This window comes from Glandiceps talaboti, chromosome 21 (genome assembly GCF_964340395.1).
Source record: "Glandiceps talaboti chromosome 21, keGlaTala1.1, whole genome shotgun sequence".
NCBI classification, from domain to species: Eukaryota; Metazoa; Hemichordata; class Enteropneusta; family Spengelidae; genus Glandiceps; species Glandiceps talaboti.
Genome location: NC_135569.1, coordinates 16,032,650 through 16,058,030, shown reverse-complemented (window position 1 = coordinate 16,058,030; position 25,381 = coordinate 16,032,650). Strand labels below are relative to the sequence as shown.

The following is a 25,381-nucleotide window of genomic DNA, read 5'->3' as shown; positions in this document are numbered from 1 at the left end:
TGTGTAATATGGAATCAAAATGTAAATAACCTGCGGTCTTTTTTATTCATTCCAATTTAGACAATTTAATTTCGATAACGATCATCTACAATTGATGATTTCTTTTGCGGTTTTATGACGTAAATCAGTAAATCTAATGAATATGAAGTCAATAAAATTAATAATACAATTTAAATGAATGTGTATTGATATTAGTTATTGACTTCACAGTAGCATCTTTGATAAAGTTATTTCTGAAAAGACAGTGTAAATTGAAAGTTATGCCTTAGTAAAGTATTACCATTTCGGTTTCAATCACATCATTTAAAGCATATAAAGTACAACATAAACAGTTTCCGAACGAGGTTGCTGACCAGCCTAACGACCAACCAGGTTCCGAACGAGGTTGCTGACCAGGCTAACGACCAACCAGGTTCCGAACGAGGTTGCTGACCAGGCTAATGACCAACCAGGTTCCGAACGAGGTTGCTCACCAGGCTAACGACCAACCAGGTTCCGAACAAGATTTCTCACCAGGCTAACGACCAACCAGGTTCCGAACGAGGTTGCTCACCAGGCTAACGACCAACCAGGTTCCGAACGAGGTTGGTCACCAGGCTAACGACCAACCAGGTTCCGAACGAGGTTGCTCACCAGGCTAACGACCAACCAGGTTCCGAACGAGGTTGCTCACCAGGCTATCGACCAACCAGGTTCCAAACGAGGTTGCTCACCAGGCTAACGACCAACCAGGTTCCGAACGAGGTTGCTCACCAGGCTAACGATCAACCAGGTTCCGAACGAGGTTGCTCACCAGGCTAACGACCAACCAGGTTCCGAACGAGGTTGCTCACCAGGCTAACGATCAACCAGGTTCCGAACGAGGTTGCTGACCAGGCTAACGACCAACCAGGTTCCGAACGAGGTTGCTGACCAGGCTATCGACCAACCAGGTTCCGAACGAGGTTGCTCACCAGGCTATCGACCAACCAGGTTCCGAACGAGGTTGCTCACCAGGCTAACGACCAATCAGGTTCCGAACGAGGTTGCTCACCAGGATAACGACCAACCAGGTTCCGAACGAGCTTGCTCACCAGGCTAACGACCAACCAGGTTCCGAACGAGGTTGCTCACCAGGCTAACGACCAACCAGGTTAGGCATAAGCGTACACACGTCTCATATTTAAATTACTCATCAACTAGTTATTTCGACTTCCAGTTTTATTGTTTGTAACAATCTGTGCGGCCACTTCGTTCCTTTCATGTAACGTTTTAAAGCGTATTGAATAGAAACCCTCATGTTAACTTGTCTGGAATTGGTATTACTTTATTCCGGGGACTTGAATTTTGCAAGTGTCATCTCAAGTCCACCGGGCAAGATTGATTTTATATATTTGCCTCTTATTTGTGTTTTATGTGCAATTTGCTAGTTTTGTTTGTTTGTGTGTTTTGTGTTCTTGGCTTTATGTTGAGTTTTCCATTTTTAGGAGCCTGTAAATGGGACTTGCTCGCGTTGGTGTTACATTAAATAAATAAATAAATAGTACGTGTGATATAACCCCCACCCCCAATTCCAGGCAATGCACGTCTAGGTTTTCTGAAATATTAACGTCTACAAATAATGCTCCCCGTTTTACATGTTGATCACAGACTAGTTGGTTTGCCCTCAAATAGCTGTGTTCACAAGATAATCATTGCGCATTTTTACAGTTTATTTTCAGACAAATTCTAGTAATTAGATATATTTACTTTGTTTATAAAATGTTGTTATAACCGTTGTTTTTTTTTTCGTGTGACGCAATAATGTTAAATTGATAAAAATGAAAAAGAATAAAAGTATTCATAATTTTAATCTGAGGGTATATGTGCAATCGTCAGCGGTGATGTGTAGAGTGTTCGTAATTTGATGTTTTGAGTGTTTTCAATAGTCTTATCGGCACCTTCAAACACACATGGAGTGGTCCGTTCCTCATCATGTATTATATATAGCATACCACAATTTATATAAAAGTTGTAACTCTATCGATGTAATGGTAGTTAGCTGTATTACAGCGTTGCTATGGTGTTTTCTATTAGTAGTGATGTCAGATTGTAGACACTAATTTGGGTCCACAACTTTTAGCAGTGACGATCAACCCAGAAGCCAACCTCTATGCAATCACACTACTATTTTTAGAACTTTGAAATCATACATTAAACTTTGAAATTTAAAAAACAATGGAGTCAGTCAGGTACTGAAAGTATCTTTACCCTTTACTTTACCTTTAATCAAATCATGTCAAGTTAAACTACAATCACCATGATCGTATTTTATATTAACATTCATTGCTTGAGAGCATATTGTAGCATTCTTAAGAATACGACGCTTTCAAAATGAAACTCTTACAATAACTAGGTGTATTTGTCAGAATATTTTGACCTGTCAATACTGAAAGGTTAACATTGGTACGAATTGAATCAGGATTTATAAGGCATTCTGCATCGACACAATTATTTTGAGAAATTACAATTTTGAGGATTCTTATCGTTTATGAGGTCGATAGCCTAGAATTATGATATAACCATCAAATCACCAATTTCCCATTTCGCTGTAATACGTATAGTATAGATTTATACATGCGGGGGAGTACCATGTTAACCTTTGACATTTTGAGTTTGATTTATCACTCGTGTCGACCATTCCGGCGACTACTAAAGAAGGTACACATACACATATACAACTAAAACCAGCTACCCTGAACGAAGTCGTTAGACTTGACAACAAACCATACTAACATTGTTGTATTTTATCGTCTGGCTAGACTTTTCTTTTATTAGCTCAATGGTGACATTTTAATCTTCTGTAAGGCTGTGACTCACGCAAAGAAAATATTACCATATTTGTAAGATTTTGTCACGTGATGAAGGACACTGAAGGGATATCAACACGCTTTTGAGTAATTTTAAGAAATTATATTTTCTCTTGCATGCTAGATTTTTTTTGCCTGGTCAATTTTCTTGTTGGTCTTTTATAAATTGACCAACTCTGATAAAACTGGGCAAATTCATCAAGAGTGATATCACATGTACATAAAACATTCGCCAACGTCTATAAATGTTAAATTTACTTGAAATCCTCACTCGGCTTCCTTTGACCTATTTTCATGTTGATATGTTCAGATTATATAGCATGTTACCGTAAATACTAACACGTGACAGTAAATACAGCATAATCCACATAAATCCACAGTAGTTTTTGTATCCTTAAATATTTCATGAGTATGAAGTTTTAATACACAACTACGTGATCAGTCATATTATCTCTCTCCCTTCCTCCCCCTCCCCCTCTCCCCTCTGTCTGTCTGTATGTCTATCTCCCCTCCCTCTCTCCCCTCTGTCTGTCTGTCTGTCTGTCTGTCTCTGTCTCTGTCTCTCTGTCTGTCTGTCTCTGTCTCTGTCTCTGTCTCTGTCTCTGTCTCTGTCTCTGTCTCTCTGTCTCTCTCTCTCTCTGACTCTCTCTCTCTCTCTCTGTCTCTCTCTCTCTCTCTCTCTCTCTCTCTCTCTCTCTCTCTCTCTCTCTCTCTCTCTCTCTCTCTCTCTCTCTCTCTCTCTCTCTCTCTCTCTCTCTCTCTCTCTCTCTCTCTCTCTCTCTCTCTCTCTCTCTCTCTCTCAAAAGGTGTTTTTCGTCGACCAACCCTTCCCTGAAACAACTAATCTACAAAAGTTTTCACACTTCATGATTTCATATTGAATTTATGTATTATTTGTGTTTGGAACTTTTAAGATTTACAAATGTAGTATAGTCTTGAAATTATTAGCAAGGCGATGTCGTCCATGCTTTGGTCTCCATAATTTGATTATTTAATGATGGATTGATGTGAAAACAATACCGTTATGCTAATCATAAAAAGAGGGCGCTGTGTGAGTACATGTACTGACAATACAGGTACAGTTACCCATTATTTGCGAATTAATCATTTTAATTTGATTTTTATGACCGAGACCAATACTGCAAATAATGTCATTAATCGTGGCTTCAAGATTAGCATATATCTTGACCAATGACGTAAACTTTATCGCATATTATTATTCAAAACTAACGATTTTGAAGTAAATGCGGTAAGAAACAATGTATTAAGCCTGGGCGTAGCGAAAGAGGTTATTCTCTACAGGACAATGTCGACCCAACCCAATCTGTATCTAGACATTTTCCCAGGCCATCGTTTTACGCACATGCGCAAAGAAGTTTTAGATAATCAAGATTGGTGAACGCACAAGTGCTGTGCCATAATTAAAGGCGTCATTTATTTCGGTAGGTTCTCATTACAACGGCGTGAATAAATTAAATAAGACACGTCATCAACATGAATATGATCAAAAGATAGTTTTTATTGATTTTTCTTTAAACAACAAAACAGTTCAAACGCTCTTCTGGTTAATGACCATTTACAAATTGTAAAACTGTAAAAACAAACAAAATCCATCTCACATTTATCAGAAAAAGTACGAGTGGGTCTCAGTCTTCACCCAATTCTATGTCCTGTAAGGCATGTGTACTTTCTCAGACCATTCTGTAAAATTGTAAATGAGTGCAAGAACTAGAAGCTTAAATAGAATAGACAAAAAATACATCAAGATAAAATTCATTATATATTTGCGTCATCGTTCTATACATTTTGTAATAGTGACAAAATATACTCGACTTTACAAAAATCCAACTATAGACGGTTTTGTATCACGTAGTCACGTGATACTAACAGCCTGTCATTCATTTATACAAGTGACCATTCGTGGTTTCTTGATACAGAAGCATACTTAAGCTACGTCTTCCTGATTGAATACAATATTTTTTTTATAAATACAGAGACATTCACTCACAGCCTTTATATTTGTGTGTTTCATCTTTACAATAATGTGCCCGTATATCAACACTACAACAGTAAATACATCACTTTAATATATCATGTATGATTAAGAAATTAATTGATTTGAAGTGACATATTCCAGAATTATGGAAAGTCTAATGCCAAGCGTTTTCTGACGAGTCCATGCCCACTTGTTATAATATGCTCGATCACTGTAGCTGGGAAACCCATCACTTCTCAGTTCAGATACTTGATTTGAAAAGTTATATCATTTGAAATACGTAGATATAATAGAACCAAGTGTTACCTGTTCCGTCCTTTGCCAACAACAATAAACCAGGCTATTTTAGCAGTGTTTCAAAAAGCTTTTCTGATAAAACTGAACAATTGTAAAAAATAACACAGAGTTGAACAATGTCTCTCTATACAGTTACTAACTTCTTACAATTATGATGTTCTTGATTAACATGTAAACAAATCAAACAGTTGCATGCTGGGAACAAAGTTCTTGGATACATAGTTTATCACGTGATCAAAGTAGGAAACCCACACTGTTTACAAGTTAGACAACTATATTTATACATTCTATTTATAATTCTATTACAAAGAAAATTGTTTACATTTGTATAGTCTCGAATAAATAACTCCTTGTACAATAGTGACATATTCTACTCCCCAGAATAATGAAAACACTGAGGGCGCTCTTTTTTTCTGTACAAATGACGTCGATTGATGCATGATATCGACCGTCAACTAAGTTGCCATTCACTTTCATACATTTCTAGACAAAGAAAAATTCACTTCGATTAAGATTTATATGATTCTTTACTACATACTGGGTTACGAAAACTGTAATATTATTATTTATATTTATCTGGTTAAATATACACAATTCGCTGTTTTTGAACAAATTGAGAAATTCAAATATATATTTCGCATTTGGCCCACCTTGATGAGACAAACCATTCTGAAATGACATGTCTATATCCCGACCTGTGATTTACCTCGTTTCTCACTAACCGCTTGTATTAGTATTTGTGTCAAGCCGTTATTGTGGTTTGAACATACGCGCTCGAACTAATTGGTCGCAATGGGAATTGCTAACTATTTAAATTGAAATTTTATTTATATTTTCAAACTATTTAACTGTATTCAAATGAAGTCAATTTGTAAATGTGCATTTGTACTTTCGTTACTCAGATGAAAACTAGTGTCAACCTCGATCTAATTTACATACATGATAATGTTATGTAAATATCTATAAACAGGCATAGTCGATATCGGTCAATGGAGGCGATAGTATTACTAGCACTTGAAGTAGAGCAAAATCCATAGATCGCTATGTCGACAGAGTAATTTGGAAAATGAGAGTTCGCCTTCCAAGAAGTATGTAAATATGTCGTCTTATATCAAACTGCGGTCATTTGCTGGTGTGTATTTTATAATTTTTCAGAACATATAAATAGTGTCTCTCTTAATGCACACTGTCAGTTTGTCTGATATGATATGGTCCAATTTTCTTTTTTTTTTTGTATCAAATTGTCATTTTTGATATTATAGTTTAGGTTTATTCTAAATTGAAATAACCATGAAATTTTCTGTTTTATGCAAATATTATGGCTTTACGATATTTTTCGATAATTATAGAAAACGACTCTATCTATTCATTTAATAATGTCGAAGGTCCGGGCAATAGTTTTTCTTAGAAGTTCAATTATACACTTTGGGTTAGATAATTGGTATTTGAAAGAGATTTGGGAAGCGATCAGGAAATAACAAACTTCAAAAAATGTATAAACTCTAAGTTGCATGGAAAGCGTTGAGATGACATACTAGTTTGACTAAAGTATATAAATTTGAGAATGCGTTGTACCAGACATATAATAATACAACCCGTCGACAGTTCTACTGGTAAAAACATCGTACTAAATGACATTACAGGGGGTTAACTTGGCGGCTGGTGTGTACTGCAAATAACATCTGGATTTTTAAAACACTTCAAATCATCTTGAGTTATATGAGTTATATGCTGCACGAATGAGAAAAGGAGAGGCCGAGCACTTCGTATTCTCAATTTAATTATCAAACTGTCGAAAGAAGAATAGATAAACAAATTCTCTTTAAACAAGACTCGACAAGAAGTTCTGATATTTTCCTCTTTCATTTTCATTCATTCTGATTTTGTCAATAAAATTCCACATATTACACATAAGGGAGGAATTGTTCATTCCACATTAACAACGGACAATCCAAGAAATGCAAGCGACTCAGCTCCGTAAAAATGCATATTCAAGTCAGGATAAATACAGAGGAATGTCCAACATCGCCCTCTCCAGGTCGGAACACTTGTTTATGATGTCACCAAGAATGCTATGTGCCCCTTACACACAGAGTGATTCAATAACTTTACAACTTCGACAGACGTGGCGTGGTAGTTGTGGTCAATAGAAAACTTCGTTCTGTAGTCTGAAATGTGTTTTTTTTTACCAAACAGAACACTTTTTATCCGGATTCATTGGTGCATTTTTCTTGCATCCAAAGGCTTTTGCAAAGTCAGGGGAGTTAGATACGGATCCAAGCACCCTATAGAGACGAAAGTCAAAAAACCTATTCAAACTTTTGACAAAGACATGCATTCATAAAAATACATTCATACACTAGTATGAATTTTACTGCTTTTATATCTGTTTCATTGAATAATTAGGACATGGTATGGAAAAACAAAACAGAATTGTTCCTGGTCAGGATATGTTGTCTAAAGTGCGGCGACGCGAATTCTTTTTCTCTTTAATTCTCAAAAAAACTGTCGCTCAATCTACTATATATGGCAGATACTGTTCTTTTTTTATTTTGGTACTTTAGAGCAAGTGTGTATGTCGGGGCAGATGTCATTTGCTTGCTCATGATTGGCTCTACAGTTGTTTTCACTGAAATAGCAATTAATGTAGGGAGGGTTAATTTTGTGTTTTATTTCCCCCGGATCTGCAGACTGCATGGGCTGGACAAACATGAAAAAAGGACCGACGCGAGGGTATAAATGTAACTACGTTTTTACAAAATAACAAACGTGCTCAAGTATTACTGAGGAAAAGTCTCTTGTAAAAGTCTTGATCGTCACCACTATCCCTTCAGCTTAAGCAAAAGATGACATTTTGCAGTGGAGTTCCCACGAGACATCTTGAAGCGAAGTTATCTCAAACAAAAAGATCTCATCCAAAACTGTTTATAAAGGATTCTTTAAATGAAGGGTTCATTGTATGTAAAAGATATAACGCCAACCTATGCAATCTGTAGATCCGTGGGGAAACACAAACAATAACCCTCCCCACTTCAGTGAAGACAACTACAATGCCAATCATGAACAAGCAAATGACATCTGCCCCACATACACACTTGCTCTAAAGTGCTAAATAAAAAGAACAGTAACTGCCATAAATAGTAGAATGAGTGACAGGTTTGTTACTTCACCAAAATAGATCACATACAACTAGTTCTACTTTAAATAATGATGCTAAGCAGTGCAGGTAAGAATGTACATACATTGAACATGCTGCTAACTTTATATACAAACATGCACAAATCAATATTTTAATGTTTTTGGAACAATCTGTGTATCTCTCGTTTGTATCTGCTTTAATTTGGTTTGGTTTTAAGGGAGCACTAAATGGTAATGTATTGTAATGGTATGGTAATTTTATGGTAATGTATTGCAATTTTATGGTAACTATATTGTAATTTATGGTAATTTTATGGTAATGTTTTGTAATTGTATGGTAATGTTTTGGTAATTTTATGGTAATATATTGTAATTTTATGGTAATGTATTGTAATTGTATGGTAATTTTATTCACCTTGCAATGTCATCATGGTAAATAACGCATTGCTTGTAATAAGAAAATCAGATCAAATGTAAGTTGTTTTGTTTTGTTTTTTAGTAAAAAGTAACAAGCAAGCAATCGGTAACAAATAAAGAATAATGCATAGCAAACCAAATTTAGACTATTTGAATGGCAAACTCAGACACGTACGGACATTTTAAGTCGTGCAGCCAAGAAGGTGTAATTACAACATAAAATAAGATTTTGAATGCCTGAACTGTACCTGTAAAGGGAAATGGCGTGTGATCGAGAGCTTACGTAAACGTACAAGGCTTCAGGACGATAGTTTATGCAGAGTACCTATCGGTCGACACACAGACATACCAGCAGGTTGGACCACGAATGTACATATGAACACACAGTAGCAAATAGGGAAAGGAAAAGTGACAGCAAGGCGATGGGTTAATTGGTGATGAATGTTGGTTTACAAAAAGACAACAAAATAACGGCACAAACAAAAACAGGAGAGAATGTTAATGAAATAATGAGAGGAATGAGTTCATTAATTTAGTAGATGTTGTCAACTTCCGAAGAAAACTGCAGTCTGTAATGTTAAAGCAGGTTTGATAACCAAATTTTGTGTTGTCCGATTCATAAGTCTGGAATGGTAATAAATGGAGCCAGGTACAGTTCCTCGGAAGTGACGACATAGCCTCGTTCGGTAACATATATTGAACGAGGTAATTGTTTCATGGCTATTTTTGTTTGTGTTTACCAAATTACCTGAAGAATCTTGGACTATGCCAGGCAGACGACAAGAAATTTGTCAAATATTCGTCGGTGGCAAGACCACACCAGAGCTACATATTTCGTGTAAATAATGACAAAAAGGTGAAGGAATATACCGTAAGTATTCATTAGTCCTGCAGTCATCATGATCAGTATGAACTGACTAGAAATTTGAATTCATATTACGGTTCAAACCCCCAGAAAATAGCATATTTGTTAGCCTGATTATTTGACGTATCGTGTTGCTAAATCGGGTGATAAACCTGCTTTGTGTACGAAGACAATTTACAAATGTAATAACTAAATACCTGCAAATGTGTTAGATCATATAATGTTGAACATCTACTTTCAAAAACAAACTTCTCTGTTCTATCTTTCGATAACATAAGAAATGAAAGTACTCAGTGCATTTGATAAAGTCTTTTCGAGATATTAATATCTTTGTTCGTAATCATGATGAAGTGTTGTCATAATTTGTGTCATATTGTCATTTCAATAGTATTTCCTGGAAGCTTGCAAGTCATTATTTGATGGAAAAATTTGACGTAACATTATAAATACCTGTCCAAAGTTGACAAAGAATAATTGGTTATGTGTAAGATTGATACCAGGGAGGGGTTGCTCCTCCTTTCCATTTCGCTGTACCCATCTCCTGTAAGCCTGATAACAACATATAAATATATACATGAGTCAATACACAATACCTTTAATAAAACAATGGACCCTGGCGTTCTATAAATCAATGTTACTGGGATATATATATATATATATATATATATATATATATATATATATATATATATATATATATATATATATATATATATATATATATACATGTGTGTGTATGTGTGTATTTGTATGTATGTATGTATGTATGTATGTATGTATGTATGTATGTATGTATGTATGTATGTATGTATGTATGTATGTATGTATGTATGTATGTGTATGTATGTATGTGTGTATGTATGTATGTATGTATGTATGTATGTATGCATGTATGTATGTATTTATGTATGTATGTATGTATGTATGTATGTATGTATGTATGTATGTATGTATGTATGTGTGTGTATGTATGTATGTATGTATGTGTGTATGTATGTATGTATGTATGTATGTATGTATGTATGTGTGTGTATTTATGTATGTATGTATGTATGTATGTGTGTGTATGTATGTATGTGTTTGTATGTATGTATGTATGTATGTATGTATGTATGTATGTATGTATGTATGTATGTGTATGTATTTGTGTATGTATGTATGTATGTATGTATGTATGTATGCATGTATTTATGTATGCATGTATGTATATATATATATATATATATATATATATATATATATATATATATATATATATATATACTCGGAGTTTCACGCATATTGCGATCATCAGACAATATGCGTGAAACTCCGAGTTACACCCAAGAAAGAGTTCCAGTACTACCAAAACTATTACGCTCTGCCACTGCGGTATAGAGCACTGTCTTAGCAGATTGATACTCACCGAGTTATATATATATATATATATATATATATATATATATATATATATATATATATATATATATATATATATATATATATATATATATATATATATATATATATATATATATATATATGTGTGTGTGTGTGTGTGTGTGTGTGTGTGTGTGTGTGTGTGTGTGTATAAGTCATTGATTTGAGTCCTTTATCTACATATATAAGTATCTGTGTATTTGACATGGATAATAATATATATATATATATATATATATATATATATATATATATATATATATATATATATATATATATATATATATATATATATATATATATATATATATATATATATATATATATATATATATATATATATATATATATATATATATATAACATGAAACTCACCATGAAGGCTTCCTTGATGCCACCGTTGTCTGCAATATTTTCGCCCTGTGTTTGAACACCATTGATCTGTAAGTGAAAAATAACGGTAACTAATCTCAAGTTACTGCATGAATTAAGACACCCTAAGTCATTGCAGGTTTCATCAAATATTGGTTTGTCAATGAAAGGTAAATAACCTACATATAAAAAAATATCCCATTACAATACAGTGTGGATATTAAGTATTGGAGTAATTGTCACCAAACATAATCTGGATGCTGTGTTGTTTTATGAAGTACAGTGCATTACAATCATCTTATACTTACATTCAATTTGATTTCCGGTACTGTGTAATTAGAATATTGGTCCACAATGCATTGTGCTTTTTGTTTGAAATTGTTCACTGATTTTTCACTCCACCATTGGTGCCAGTTTCCATTCTTATCATACTGACGACCTGTATAAATATAATATCACATTTACATCAATTTAGAAAAATATCTACATGAATAGGAAATGTTTTCAAAATGTAAACGTACAGTTGGTTCTTTGAAAATATAAGGTTCGGTCAAAGTATTAAAGTGTGCACTAGTTTCGTTCAATTGACTAAAGTTGACCTTGAAAATTAAAACATCCTAAGTTTACAGTGAAGTAAATTTGATATAGGTAACCATGGAAACTGTCAGTGAATTTCTTGTGCTGAGCTGGTTAACATGATCAAAGGATGCAGTTGTGAAAACAAACGTATCTAGCTGAATAAGAGTATGAGGGTGCTGTTTACATATCTACCTCTATCGTCAAAGCCATGAGTTATCTCGTGACCAATCACCATGCCTATTCCACCATAGTTCATTGACCTGTGAGATGAATGAAAAATATTTGTGTTATCAGAAATTGTGATGGTTGAAGCCCATAATTTACAACTCTACATAGAAATGGTGATGTACATAAAATTTGCATAAACTGTGTATACTGCATATCAGAAAAGAACAACACTTTCAAACGTATGATTAGAAATGAAAGTCTATGTTAAGTCATATGCCGTGGAATCGTGGTTTCTATAGGTATAAACTTGAGATAAAGTTAAGCTTACTTTGGATGTTCCTTGCTGTAAAATGGTGGCTGTAGTATGCCAGCTGGAAATACTGTAATGAAATAACAAAAAATATCAACTTTAAAAGATGATATCGTAAACTTTCTCTGAGAGTAGATTTCATAATATCCACCACAGAATTATTATTTAAATTTTAATAATTTCAATACACATTTTTGTTGCTATGCGACATGAAATGTTCTGCCAAGAGCATGGCGTCATTCTCCTTGTGATCAGTCAGTTTTCTAAAATAAATATTTTTCAGTAGTTTGTCCCAAACCTATGTAACAGGTACGTAATGCTGGAAGTGGTTTAGACTTCACTAAAGAATCATTGCTAATACAACTTACCTATTTCATTCCTGGATGGATTGTAAAACGCATTGACTGTTGCAGGTGTTGTCTTCCACCTGTATGATTCAACATGAATATAAGTTAGTTAGTTATGTATGCATGTATGCATGTATGTATGTATGTATGTATGTATGTATGTATGTATGTATGTATGTATGGATGGATGGATGGATGTGTGTATGTATGCATGCATGCTTGTCTGTTTGTTTGTTGCTTGTTAGTGTGTTTGTTTGTTTGTTTTTGCTGTTTATCTGTTTGTCTGGACGCTTCTTCAGATCGAATATTTATCTGACAAGTGCTGACACGTCAAGCAGTTGATTTTTCATGCATAACAGTGTCGTAAGCGCCACCTAGTTGGGAGATAGTCCTCCTCCCCTATATAGGGAAGGCTCTTCCTGTTTGCATACTTTATCCCTCCCCCGGCCTTCAAACCACATCGATATGACCATATATGTTATCAATGGAGTGGTTCGAATCGGGCGGATCCCCCAAAATGGATGGACTAGCTTGTCTATGTTGGCACATTCGCTAGTCCAGTGTTTTAGATTCACTTATAAATTAGCAACCATGGCAATCCTCATCTTTACACTGTATATCACAAGCTATATTACTTTTTTAAAGGGTATTTGTTCTTACAATAATATCATTTTTGGCTCAGCGGATTGTTGGGTTTGAAGAAAACTGGTATTTGAGGTTGCGTTCTTACTCGCAGCCAGAAAAAAAACTAGTCCTGTTTTATGTGAGGGGGGTGTTCAAATATCAGTACAAAATATCCATGTCTCCTGTCTGTCGAGAGAAATTCGCAGACTTTTGCAACATCGTCAAATAACAGTTTCTTTCAAACCAACGAACCGTTGCCACTGCAATTTATCAACAAGTCCAGTAACATTATAATAATTCCCATATTAACACTGACTTGCAATTGTACATTAACGTGTTGTACAAATAGCCATTTTGCTGCCCTTGGTTGATATAAGATCGGCTTGTAGTATTTGCTTGAAATATGAAATGGTGAAAACACGTTTTCAATCGGTACAGTACTCACTTTTCTTTGTCCACTGCTTCCCTAAGTTTCGAGAGAGCGTTATTAGCACTCCATTTGTAGATAGCTAAGACGTTTTCGAAGAAATTATCACGTGATATGACAATCTGAATATTAAAGAAATCAGACAACACATATTACATTTACCCAAGAAAACAAAACATACATAACTTGCATATGTGATCATATAAAAGCCAACGTGACTCTTTTGGGTTCATTTTCCGCAAGCTGAGTTTATAGGTTTTGGGATGTAATGTAATGAACTCACAGTATTCTATTTACTGAAGCATACTTAACTATCACTTGCGATTGACTGAACTCAAACCTTTTATTAAGATATAACTTATCAAATATTGAATGACGTAATTTATTATACATAAAAAAATATCGAGTAAATACCTGTACTATGAAGTCAGCTGTTTTAACACTGTCAGAAGACAACTGTAGTGTCATAGAAGACATGCATTGGCATTAACATTACTCTACAACAGTGTATTTTCATTTGCGTAAAAAGTTCATAAACTCAGCTTGTGCCACTTTAGTACTTACATGTAGTATAGATAGAGATAGTGTTTTGTCATGATCATCAATAGTATGACACATCAAATGTAAAATCAGACGACATATATTGTCTGTTTATGTAGAATATATTAGTGTCGTGTGCAAAGTATACGATTCGTTGTTATTATGGTAGATATTCACTGTAAACCCTTACATCTTTGTATTCTTCGTTCATTACTTTAGGATCAAGCAGGTAGTCTGGGTAACCGATTCTTTCAATAATAGCATCGGCCTGTAAAACGAAAACACGAATAGAAACACAAAGATCAGTGTTCGATCCCAACACATTGTTTAGTAATTCTTGCAATACTAGCAATCCTATAATTACATGTATTACGAACACGTCGTGATTTCTATGTTAATCTTTGATATCTATTTGATCTGGAATAGTCGTCTGCCAGTGTGAGGTCAAGGGTCAACTTGCTTAATTCGAAATCTTTGAATATGGATGCCTTGATGTGCAAAGTTTTTTTTTACCTTTTCTTCTGCAAGAATTTTTGTCTCGCCATCCATCCAATCGACTTCTCTCAGCATCGTTCTGAAGGACTCTCGAATATCAGCTATCATTTCTAAGGCCTAAAACAATAGAATACATCATGAATGTAGTCCGGTTATCAGAGAGACAAAGATTGTAAAGCTTGGCCACTGGGAGCGCTGTGCAAGAGCAGCTGTTGGACCAGTTGATTGCTATGACCAATATTGAAGGGCTCTCGACTGCTAGCTATTATTTTTATAGAACACAGATACAGGTTTAACATGAATTTAACATTACTGTCGAAAATTTTGATGATGTAGTATCAACAATCCATTCTTTGTCAAGAATGTTTTTCAAAATTCAGAAAATGAAAAACAAAATATACATAGTGGCAGTTGTTTTAAGCTTAATCGTACCGTTGTTCTGCTATCTTCATTAAAGTTGTCTTTCACAAATAGCGCCCCCACAGCCATGCCAAGTGCACCAGTTGTTTGACTAACGCACTGTCGCCATCTCTCCCTCTCTGTCTTTTCACCGAACATTGCTTTTCGAAAGTTCTGACGGACAGTTCGGAATTCTTCACTGAGATATGCTACATTTTTACTGATGAAGTCCCATATGACATAGTTTGCTATAGTCCTGTCAATTATACAAACATTTGAGAAAATAATCGATTAAAATGTATATTTCCTAGCATGACTACGGCGCTGATAAGTGAGTCCGATAGTTCTGAGTCCGTAATGCTCTGGTCGTGATATCAGTGACAAATATATCTGCGTATCATGAGCTCTTAAATCCTAAGGTGCTCACAGAAACTGGTAGGCTTTAATATAAACAATACTTGTGACGCTAACACAGTTTTCCCTTTGGAATTCTGTTCTATGGATACTATCATAATGATACTGAACACCTTAATTCAAGTAGATAAATAATATTAACACAAATTATGCCACGAGGGGGCGGAAACTGCTTTACAAGGTTATTTACCTTTTCGGGGTTGTTTCAATCAATGTTCCAAACTCCCTGAGGTAATCTGGTGAATAGTTTACTATGGATTCATATTGGTCGAGATGTACTCCTGGAGTTGTCGTTTGCAAAAACGCCATCCAATCAAACTGAAATTTAAGAGATAATAATGACGACATTAATTCCTTAAATTACGAACGTGTACTTCATTAATTCAAACTACCTCCAATAAAACAAGGTTCTCGTGACAGATGCCTCCCAAGATTTCCAAGTAGGCCATCTCACGTTATAGAGTATTAATGTATCATACTGAGTAGTCTGTGTGAGACATCTATACCGTCGTGTTAGGTGAAGATAACGAGATTCAAATATTGATATCCATGATCTTACAAGCTTTCACACTGTACGAATTATAATGGTTTAAGGAAGAAGAGATCAATAGTTAAATGTTAGATAAAACAAGTCTTCTTAGAAGATACAGCCCCATGATCGAAAGGAAATTTGTTGCAAAAAAAAATAAATATTGCAACGTGTGTGATAATGCAGGAAACTGCTGAATTTCGATAATTGAACCTGAAAGTCAGGTTCCAGGCCAAAGGTCAATGTCTGAAAAGAATGTTTAAATCTGGCAATATGGGGTAGACACTTGAATGTAGTCTCTATGTATTAACGTTTTTGAGTTATCTGGTAAATTATGATTGGTCACTACAAACATGACTGCCATTGATTAAAAAGTTATATGAACACCAAAACAATGCACGTGTATGGTTTTACATTATGTATAGGCATGAAGACATCAGCTAAAGACTAAAAGACATCAGCCACACATAATTGTTACAAAAACAACCTGGATGGAAATCAGACGACAAGATATACATGGCATAGGCATCAAATTAGACCTATCAAAAGCTACGCAAATACTCTCGTAACTATTGGACTTGACGCATGATAAAGACAGTTGTGCAGTAGTAACTCCGTGTGACGTCATAGAAGAAGTATTGCTACAAAGTGTATGCAATATGCAAATATTAGTTTAATTGTGATGGTCTACCCTGTAGGTCAAGGTAAAGGGTCACTCATACAAGAAAGCTTGCATGTTATTATATGGGGTTAGACACTTGAATAGAGTCTATGTATTGAGGTTTTAGAGTTATGCAGTAATATAGTGATTTTTTACTACAAACATGGCTGCCATTCATTAAATATTACATGAGCATCACAAACAATGTTTACTTTCTTCACATACTACTTGTAAACATGATTTAAAAGTAATTGACAATATGTACACACTACAATGTGTCTGTGATAAGCAGGAATTGGCTTGATTTTGATAATTGACACTGGAGGTCAATGTCAAAGGTCAATGTCTCCAAAAATAGCTTGCATCCTGATAATATGGGGTAGACATGCGAATGGAGTCTCTATGTATTACAGATTTTTAGTTATGCAGTAAAAGTAAATTCTTTTAGTTAGGCCTCAGAACCCCATCCCTCCCTCCCCTCTCCCCTTTCTAACTCAATTAGCCTAAATTGATCATTGTTTCAGAGAGCACAGTCAATTTGAAATCAGTATGTAGTAGTATGTCGTACTATTTGTCGCACAAATTTTTCGTTCCCAACATGTATTTTAGTGCCATGCACTTACTATAGCAAAATATCTTTCCTTTCTCTATTTGACGACATCTGTTATAAATATTGTATTTAGGGGTACCAAACAGAATTGTTTGTTGTCGGATAAGAACTAAACTGATTCATCTCACCCCAAATTCAAAGAATTTAGGTTTTTTTTTTACTACATCGAATTGAATTGTGTCTGTATTGATTATTACCTGTGTTATCTCTTCATTTAGTTGTTTTATCGTCATCTTGTTGTATAAAAGTTCCACATCTCTTCGATCTGCCTTGGGGACGCTGTTCTGGAAATGAACACACAACAGAGAATATGTCTACCATATACATAGCAATGAGTTCTCTCCATCCATCCATTCCTCTGTCAGTCAGTCCATATCCAGCGATGTTTCCGATTTTATTCAAAAATTGTATATAGGTGACTTACTATAGGTTTGTTGAATACACTAAGATAAGTCCAACTATAGAGAATGCAAGTGAAACTTGGTAGGGAGGCTAGAACTTAAGGAGATAGTAACAAGTATAGGGACATACCATAGGGGCATATCAACGCCACTTTCAATACCTACACTGTTAATGTAAGATGCAGTCTTTCCGTTATTGTTAGGATTTGGGCTTTGCAACTAAGAACTTCAAAACATTAGTTGACCGGGTTGTCTTTCAACGTGATATATAAACATCAAACTTGGAAGGATGAGGTGATTACGTTAATGTTCGCTTTACACAATATTTGCATTTGCAAGGACAGAATCGATAGGCAAGAAAAATGAAAATTAGTTCGTTTTATAACAGAATATAGACGTTAGGGATCTCAATTTCAGGAATTTAAACGAGATTCTAGACTATCCCTTATTACTGAAATATTCATGCAAAGTTGATCAATTTTGGTACAAATATTGGATATTATGACCAGCTTATATTAATTGAATGATTGGTGTTTTGCATCAAAATAAATATTAGGGGATTCAGAATACAAAACAAAGGACCAGCAGACTTGCAGCAGACAAGCTGACGTGTAGCAGATATAAGCGGAGGTGTAGCAGTGATAAGCAGCAGACGTGTAGCAGCGATAAGCAGACGTGTAGCAGATATAAGCATATGTATAGCAGGCATAAGCAGAAGTGTAGCAGACATAAGCGGAGGTGTAGTGGATATAAGCAGACGTATGTCATACATAAGCAGACGTATAGCAGACATAGGCAGAAGTGTAGCAGACATAAGCAGAAGTGTAGCAGACATAAGCAGAAGTATAGCAGACATAAGCAGACGTGTAGCTGATATAAACAGACGTGTAGCTGACATAAGCAGGTGTAGCTGATATAAACAGACGTGTAGCAGACATAAGCAGATGTGTAGCAGACATAAGCAGACGTGTAGCAGACTTACACTGGTTACAATGAATAAATCTGTGTTAAATGTTACGTCAAAATCCTATGTAGTGCCAAAGATCTGTCATACAGCACATTAATGGTTCATCACTGGAAAATGCTGAGGAACTGCTGATAACGAATACAGCACATGGGCATGGAATTGGCCATATTTGATTACAAATAATTGCTTTGTGCTTAATCATTACTTCTTTTTTACAAATATTTGCATTTTTTGTTTTAAATAATTGTTTACTTTGTTCGTATGTTGGTATAAAACATAAACAGATTCTAATTCTATCTCAGATTGCAAGTAGTTGAAATGTTAGTAACACAATTAAAGTCCCAACAGAAAATGAACACAGATGCAGTGTTGCAAAGATAAACTTACTTCGGCCATTTTAGTTTCAAATTCCAGCACTTTTGTCATTTCCCGGCGGGCAATCTCTTCATTACCATCGCTTCGCAACTTTGTGGCTATTTGCACCATGTAGTCTAGATATGCAGTCAGATACTGTGATAGGAGAAATCAAAATTCAACAGTGTTTATTTTTTTAAAGAATAAACAAATGATGTTTTCATGACAACATCTAATACACAATACACAGTTAATCAATATTTTAATATTTATTTATATTTGACTACTTGTATCAAAATAAATTAACTCCAGTTGCAACTTATTGAAATCACACAGTAATAATGGAATGATACCGTCCTCAATAGGGAACTTGCAAACCCGCCATCTTGAATACCCTGAATGTTGCATCATGGGAAATGTGATGACAAATATGAATCAATCAGTATCGTAAATTATTGTGTTGTATTGCTTGTAATCACAAATAATCTAGTCATGGTTAGCTGGCCCGGGCTATTCTGTTGATAGCTCTATATCAGGGCTTACTATAACTACAATCCCATAGTCCTTTGCAACTGAGCATGCTCAGTCTGAAGTAAAAGTTCCCATTTCTTAGTTTATGTGTTGGAACCATCCATGTTTCTTCCAAAGTAATGCAAGTGGCGACGTTGTGTCTAAAATAGAAATAACTAAACACTAACCTTTCCGGTTGAATTTTTCAGGAAGTAATCTCTACTGGGCATACCAAAAGTAGGTTGATCTACCTGTAATATGTATAAAACTATCATTTTCCTGTTTGCTGATCAAATATAATGATCGTGTTCAATGTCACATAACCACAGAAAGATAACGAGAGACACACAGTGGCTGAGAGGTGAGATCAATAGTTCATTGTAGGATAACAAAAAATTCTTACACTTAGGCCTCCGACCCCTCCCCACCCAGCCCCCTTCTGACTAAATTGGCCAAAATTGAAAATTTCTTCAAATGACACAATTAATTTCGAATCAGTATGCAGTAGTATGTAGGGCTATGAATACAAAGTCAGTATGTAGTGCTATTAATACAAAGCCAGTATGTAGAAGTATGTAGTGCTATAAATACAAAGCCAGTATGTAGTAGTATGTAGTGCTATGAATACAAAGCCAGTATGTAGTAGTATGTAGTGCTATGAATACAAAGCCAGTATGTAGTAGTATGTAGTGCTATGAATACAAATCCAGTATGTAGTAGTATGTAGTGCTATGAATACGAAGCCAGTATGTAGTAGTATGTAGTGCTATGAATATAAATCCAGTATGTAGTAGTATGTAGTGCTATGAATACGAAGCCAGTATGTAGTATTATGTAGTGCTATGAATACAAAGCCAGTATGTAGTAGTATGTAGTGCTATAAATACAAAGCCAGTATGTAGTAGTATGTAGTGCTATGAATACAAAGCCAGTATGTAGTAGTATGTAGTGCTATGAATACAAAGTCAGTATGTAGTAGTATGTAGTGCTATGAATACAAAGTCAGTATGTAGTAGTATGTAGTGCTATGAATACAAAGCCAGTATGTAGTAGTATGTAGTGCTATGAATACAAAGTCAGTATGTAGTAATATGTAGTGCTATGAATACAAAGTCAGTATGTAGTGTGTAAAGAATTGTTATTTTGTTGACACTTTACTTTATTTTAGTGCCATGTATTTACTGTAGCAAACATTCTTCCTTATATATTTGAATTTAGGGGTACAAACATGAATTTAAAGTAAAATCGAGTTTTTTATCCTACATTGAACTATTGATCTTGAATTGGTCAACATTATATGTATATGATCGACTTTTTACTCCTGAAACCAATTGAAATGTAATATTTACACAATTTTATCAATTTCCTGCAAGATGTTGACATATTGTCCAGTCTTAGTACTTTCAAAACAAGTTTTGTTTTTTTTGCTATTATTTGTCCCATTTCCTTTTTGTCATAGTCTTCTTATATATTGTAAATATTGTATATACTTTATCCATTTTTTTACTTGTTTGTAATAAATAAATAAATAAATAAATAAATAAATAAATAAATAAATAAATAAATAAATAAATAAAATTAGTTATAAAAAACACTAATCTCCAACATTTGTATGCTACAAAGATAACCAGGCAGATTTACCAAAACATTCCATCAAATACACTGAATGGTAAAAGGTATTGTAAATTGGTCTTTCATTGGAGTTTCACGTAATGTTCTCTGAGGTGATTAAACTATCAATAGTCTTAAACCGTAAAAAATCCATCCAGCTGGCTGATGAATTTGTTGGTTTGTATGTGTTTTAATTACTAAATAATCCAGTGCTGTATTGCTGGCTGAGTAATTGATTGACAGACAAACAGACAGGCAGACAGACAGACAGGCAGGCAGGCAGTCCTGCTCGCCTGTCTGACCGACTGACTGCCTGCCTGTTTGACTGACTGACTGACTGACTGACTGACTGCCTGCCTGACTGCCTGTCTTATCAATTAATACAACTTCTTACATAGATAATGTTGGTGTCGGAATCTTTATCGTCTTCTGCCGTCCACATATCCAGCATTACTCTGGTGTCATACTCGAGTCGTAACGTTCCTAACACATCCACCAACTGCCATGAACGTTCATTCCATACATTGTCCTCCATGACTGGCCATCCTCCCAAATTATGTATTGCTTTGACAATCAGGGTTGCCCCATTCCTTTCTATTTGAGCTACAAGGATAGCAAGAAAAGTTTGACATTTTTCATTCAGTAACTACCGTGTCTCATGGATACAAATGTTAGAGGCATGAAAAGAACGAACGAGCAACCCCAAAAAGGTATAGGCAATGTGTCATGTATATTTTCTTGAAAGGTTCACACTATAATGCAAACCAATGAAAGTTATGAAGTAAGGACTCAACCGTCTGATTTTTGGCAAACCTTTTCTCCTACATATTATCCTTTCACCAACATAATTCAATAAAATTGATAGGTTGTTTCCGTTTTGAATGCATAGGATGAATAATGGCCAAATTTAAAGTGGCAGAAGTTGAGTTTATTACCGTTTTTACTAGGATGACAAAAAAACTTACATGAAAACCTTGATTAAGCTATTCTAGTATAATTGTTAATGTCAATGCATACCTTTTATAACATTATAAGTGCCTCTGGCGTTGTTAGAACACTTGATTGCATAGTAAGAATTTCATGAACAATTTTTGATACGTATAATAAATGACGTCATCGGATCATTTATAAGTTATATATTTATAATAGGTTTGAGTTCAGTCAATTTGCAAGAGATAATTAACCATGCTTCAGTAAGTAAAATACTCCAAGTACATTTTAAATACGCAGCAACAACTTCGCCCCCAAAAAAGTCTTTTAAATTTGTCGATAGTAGCGATTTCCACCTGTTGTTGTTTACATTAGGGGGTTAAAATGACTTGTCAACAAATGTGTTTGTATTTGTGTAAATTACAATCAAACTATTTTGATATTGGTATTTTTGGAATTTAAATTCAAATGAAAAGTTTTGAAAAGTAAAGACTGTGTCAACTGCAACTTTCCTATGTAATATCCGAATTCTATTATAATATGTGTGAACAATAAATTGCAAGTTTGTTTTTAAAAATGTGAACTACGGATAGTGTGATTTTTACAGCATGGCCAAGAGCATTGAAAGCACAATTATTTAATGGAAAGTAAGCTAGTATCATAACTAGGCAAAACCCATAAGCTCGTGCAGGGTAGATTCATTTGTGAACTGTTGCCTCATGGTGATATTGTAGATAGTGCATAGTATATAGAACGCGCATTTGTAGTCATTGCGCCGCAATGATCCTTGGGTAAAACCACCCAAAAAAAGTCATAGTATATAGGACGCGAATGCTTACTAGTCATTGAGCCACTACGCGAGCTACTAATGGTCTGAGAATTAGTACATACCTTCATCCAGGCACGATCTGTAAAATGTTTTTGCCTTTGTGATGAACTCTGCTTGAAATCCGGAACTGTCGTATTCTAAAAGTCCTGGAAAGCGAAATAGATTACAGAGATTACAAAAAGAATAGTGAACAAGTCTTCATAGAAGACATAACCCCTCTAATAGACACTGTAATGTAGTCTCCATGTATTAATGTGTATGAGTCAGCAAAAAATACTTGTCTATACTTCTTTTCTTCAGTATTATTCGTAAACATGATTTAAAAGAAACTGGCAATATGTAAACTTTACAATGTGTTTGTGATAGGCAGGAATGGGTTTGATATTAATTAGCCCTGAAGGTCAAAGGTTAAGGTCTCCAAAGATAGCTCTCGTCAGATAATATGGGGTCGACACTTGAATGGAGTCTCTAGTTAATATTGGCGGCGGCGGCGGCGGCGGTGGTGGTGGTGGTGGTGGTGGTGGGGTGGTGGCATCTGTAGTGGTCATGATTGTAATGGCGGTCTATCGGTGTTTAATGGAAGTGGTTGAGTTTGAGATGGAAGTCGTAGTGATGTTATAAGCGTTGTAATAATATGTTAGTCGTTCTCGTTCATGCTGTTTTAATTCATTATAGTTATCGACGAGGTTTCTTTCAGTGCCGTATTTAAGAAAATAACTTACGTCTTCCAGTGAGTTCAACCTTGTCTCTCATTTCTGTGAATATATCATACACAGACTGGTCTTCTGGTATGTAGTTTTGTTTGTTCCAACTACCACATGTATATTGATAGAAATCTTGACATGGATCTACTGATTGGTCCATTTTCTTAAGGAGTTCTGAGGCTAAATTGAAATGTATAGAAATTGAAAGATGCGATTTTAATATTTATTCGACAGAAGTCGAAGAATAAATTTACATATAGAAGAAAAACGAATAACATGAATACATTGCTGTATATACATACATATATATATATATATATATATATATATATATATATATATATATATATATATATTTGTATTTGTATTTGTATATATATATATATAGACTTAATTAACAACTTATTACACATCCTTATTAAGTCTATAATGCTCTACTACTAATATTTGCATAAACCACTGTTCTCCCCAGTGAGACACTTATATGAATATATATATATATATTCATACGCTCTGCCACTGCGGTATAGAGCACTGTCTTAGCAGATTGATAATCGCCGAGTTATATATATATATATATATATATATATATATATATATATATATATATATATATATATATATATATCCCATATATCCCATCTCATCTTGTATCAGCTCGTTTATATATATATATATATATATATATATATATATATATATATTAAGTAAGAAAGTAAGTAATACAATTTGGAGTGCATAGACTAATTATAGCATAAATGATGATATATGTTGAGTACACGGAGCGTGAATGGTTTCAATGTGCGTACTGTGGTTAATGGATGGTTTGTCAAGGACGAGTGGGTCTCTGAAACAACGTTAGATTGGTTTACATAGCTGGTGTACAAATAAGGCAGATACAAATGAAAGATTACACTTTACGAACATTCAGATAAAACAAGAAGTAGTGCAATGAGACGAGTGTGGGTGACATGTTAGATGACGTTGAGTGGGGTGAGGTCAGATCAAACGAGCTGATACAAGATGAGATGGGATTCTACCGGATCAGACCAGATCAGGTGAGATGATACGAGATAACATTTTATGAAACATGGTCAGATTAGACGAGATAACACGAGCTGAGATGAAATGAGGCCAGATGAGAAATGATGACATGACTTGAGATAGGGGTGGCATTGGGCAGAACAGGACAGTACGATTAATATACGACTCAATGAAGTGTTGTGCATCCCAGGAATGACTTGTGTATCTTACCTGTCCGCACACAACTTGATGACGTACACACATTATTTGATTTGTTACTTGTAAGGGATCCTGAAAATAACGATACAATGAGATATTATTCAGACATGAAGCAATGTAAACTTTAAACCTGTTATTTAAAAGGATAATACCATTTATAGCAATCAGTGAATTACATCGATGGGTTGCAATATGTATACACATTACGTAATATTAATGTATTATCATCAACCTCTCCCCTCCCTTCCACATCCATCCACCCATACATGTTTACACCCACATCACAACCCACCGACACGCACACGCACATACATATACATACATACGCACGCACGCACGCACGCACGCACGCACACGGGCATGCATGCATGCATGCATGCATACATACATACATATAT

At 34.8% G+C, this 25,381-nt stretch overlaps 1 protein-coding gene across 1 annotated transcript in view; it reads right to left on the bottom strand.

Moving 5' to 3' along the window:
- Positions 1-4,381: 4,381 nt before the first annotated feature.
- Positions 4,382-25,381, bottom strand: part of LOC144451123 (neprilysin-1-like) — a 43,773-nt gene continuing 22,773 nt past the window's right edge. Inside the window, exons 2-21 of the mRNA XM_078141895.1 lie at positions 24,996-25,055; positions 23,760-23,921; positions 23,100-23,183; positions 21,673-21,881; positions 19,856-19,918; positions 19,191-19,313; positions 17,633-17,719; positions 15,826-15,953; positions 15,255-15,477; positions 14,841-14,939; positions 14,518-14,595; positions 13,806-13,909; positions 12,758-12,816; positions 12,408-12,459; positions 12,104-12,171; positions 11,641-11,771; positions 11,336-11,401; positions 9,992-10,090; positions 9,425-9,501; positions 4,382-7,406 (exon numbers count right to left, since the gene is read on the bottom strand). Coding sequence (XP_077998021.1) covers positions 7,307-7,406; positions 9,425-9,501; positions 9,992-10,090; positions 11,336-11,401; positions 11,641-11,771; positions 12,104-12,171; positions 12,408-12,459; positions 12,758-12,816; positions 13,806-13,909; positions 14,518-14,595; positions 14,841-14,939; positions 15,255-15,477; positions 15,826-15,953; positions 17,633-17,719; positions 19,191-19,313; positions 19,856-19,918; positions 21,673-21,881; positions 23,100-23,183; positions 23,760-23,921; positions 24,996-25,055 — 2,072 coding nt within the window. The 3' untranslated portion in view covers positions 4,382-7,306. The remainder of the gene's footprint in view (positions 7,407-9,424; positions 9,502-9,991; positions 10,091-11,335; positions 11,402-11,640; positions 11,772-12,103; positions 12,172-12,407; positions 12,460-12,757; positions 12,817-13,805; positions 13,910-14,517; positions 14,596-14,840; positions 14,940-15,254; positions 15,478-15,825; positions 15,954-17,632; positions 17,720-19,190; positions 19,314-19,855; positions 19,919-21,672; positions 21,882-23,099; positions 23,184-23,759; positions 23,922-24,995; positions 25,056-25,381) is intronic.